Source organism: Mizuhopecten yessoensis, unplaced genomic scaffold, assembly GCF_002113885.1.
Source record: "Mizuhopecten yessoensis strain PY_sf001 unplaced genomic scaffold, ASM211388v2 scaffold2369, whole genome shotgun sequence".
Classification (NCBI taxonomy): Eukaryota; Metazoa; Mollusca; class Bivalvia; order Pectinida; family Pectinidae; genus Mizuhopecten; species Mizuhopecten yessoensis.
In genome coordinates, this window is record NW_018404512.1 from 948,373 (window position 1) to 950,511 (window position 2,139).

Genomic DNA, 2,139 nt, shown 5'->3' on the forward strand with positions numbered 1-2,139 from the left:
GTCGGATAGAAACGATAACGACTGCAAATTATTCTCAGACAGTAAAAGGTGCACGCACTGAGCATCAAAGACACGTATTTAGAAGGAGTTACCTGTTCACATGTGATGCGTCTGTGTTTGTGTAATGTTCATATAAAATGGAATTCACCTGGAACAGCAATGCATGACGTGAGTACACTTAATCTTGGATTTGTATAATAAATATACACTGCGTATGCATTTAAGTCATAAATTGGAGAAAACAGACGTTTTTTCTCCATTTGGCGGATAATAGAAATAGCGATTCGTTAATTATGTGAAATAAGAATTTTACGGAAACCGACTTGAACAAATATAACATATATTTGGTATTTAATCTTTCTTGAATAATGATGGATGGTACATGTTACATTTATGTTTGTAATAAAGCAGCCATGTAGAAAAGGTCAAAGTAATATTTCGATATTGCCTGTGTTGTGTCACTTCTGTGCTTTGTTATCACATGTCTGGATTGTATCTAAAGGTACAGCTGGAGTAACAACTGCGTCAAACACAGTAACACTATTTTCGAAGAAGAAAACGTCTGTCCAAGTACTTAGGGAATATACCAATTACCGGTGCAATCTCACCTCAAATGATGGACATCACTACTACGGGCTATTCTAACCAGACAAATGACACGTACGAGATTTCAGGAGAAAAGTACGTTCGATATCTTAACATCATTGTGTTTTTCGAAGCTTCCATGTGTGTTCTCATAGTTATAGGAAACGGATTCATAATTACCTTGATTGCACGGAGAAGGTTACTTGGAAGATCTACAAATATATTTGTTTTTTCGATAGCAACAGCTGATTTTCTCAATGGAATTTTGTCGATACCAGCACATGTGCTATTTTTAGTCCTTGGAGGAGATTTGACGGTCTATCTATGCAAATGTCACAAATTCGTCATGTATTTGACGAAAACCGTTGTGCCGTATACGATATTGTTCATGACAGCGGAAAAAACCATGAGGGTATTATGCCCGACAAGAGAGATAGTTACGGTGGCTAGGTGTATGTTCTTCACAAGCTTGTGGTGGTTCTTCAGTGCGGCCTTCAACATTTGGAGCGTAGTGTTATACACTAAAGGGACCGTCAGTGTTAGTGATACGGAGGCACCCACATATCAAATTCCCAGTTGCGTTCTTAACTCCAGATTTATCGACTTACACACAGCTTTTCTACTGACAGATGTCATCATTATTTTTGTGATACCTACATTGGCAATATTTGGATTGTATTGTGTACTTGTCCGAAATAACTTCACAGTGCTACGAGAGAGAATATTAACCTACTTCTATGTGATAAAACTATTCATAGCGTTATTCGTTACATTTGTATTGTGCCAACTACCATTAGAGATATTTACTTTCCTCGACAGCAGAAGAAAACCATTTAGCCTGATATATGTTTTAGCTTCTCACTTTGCTACGTCGCTATATTTCACACGAGGTGTATGGAATTTAGTGATTTATGCCTATTTTAAACATTATGTGTGCCGGAAAAGACAATTCTCCAGCATCCGAGCAAATGGAGCTTTCCGAGCAGGAAATATGGGAGCACCCTCCTTGCGGCAGCGTTTTAGACCGAGAGATCGATAATTCTTTATGGCCGTGCTAACAATGCTAACAACCTTTTTTATTTCTTGAATTAAAATAACACCATCTTAAATGTCCACGTATTTGATTATCTGATTTATTATATTAGATTCTTACATATTGGAAGTAAAAACAGGAATACAGAGACATTTAAACATTCGACAGACTTGACAAACAGACTAAAAACGGACAATTTTACTGTGCTTTGTAATTTTCATTTGTAACCATTGATAAAATGCATTTCCTAACGACCATATCATCACATTTTTGACCAAAACGAATTATCTCTAAATTGTTTATGAACTCTAGAACAAAAATTATTAACATGAACACACTATGACAAAAAGGGAACTTAAGGATCCCCGCCCCACTGCACCGAGGGTTTTCCTGTCGGCAGTACCCCCAACCTCTTAACTTCCGTTTAGGTATAAATGTCGAACAATTGAGCCAAGACACTTCCGCCGACCAGGAAACGGAGCCGGGCAGGGCGATGCTTCTAATTAGTTCGAGGATGATCT

General features: G+C 37.7%; 1 protein-coding gene across 1 annotated transcript; it reads left to right on the forward strand.

Moving 5' to 3' along the window:
- Positions 1-616: 616 nt before the first annotated feature.
- On the forward strand, positions 617-1,684 carry LOC110445804 (beta-1 adrenergic receptor-like). Its single transcript, XM_021490598.1, has one exon. The coding sequence runs from the start codon at positions 617-619 to the stop codon at positions 1,622-1,624; it is 1,008 nt and encodes a 335-aa protein (XP_021346273.1). The 3' UTR covers positions 1,625-1,684.
- The last annotated feature ends 455 nt before the right edge of the window (positions 1,685-2,139 follow it).

Coding starts and splice junctions, on each gene's coding strand:
- LOC110445804 (XM_021490598.1), top strand. CDS start 617: ATGGACATCACTACTACGGGCTATTCTAACCAGACAAATGACACGTAC.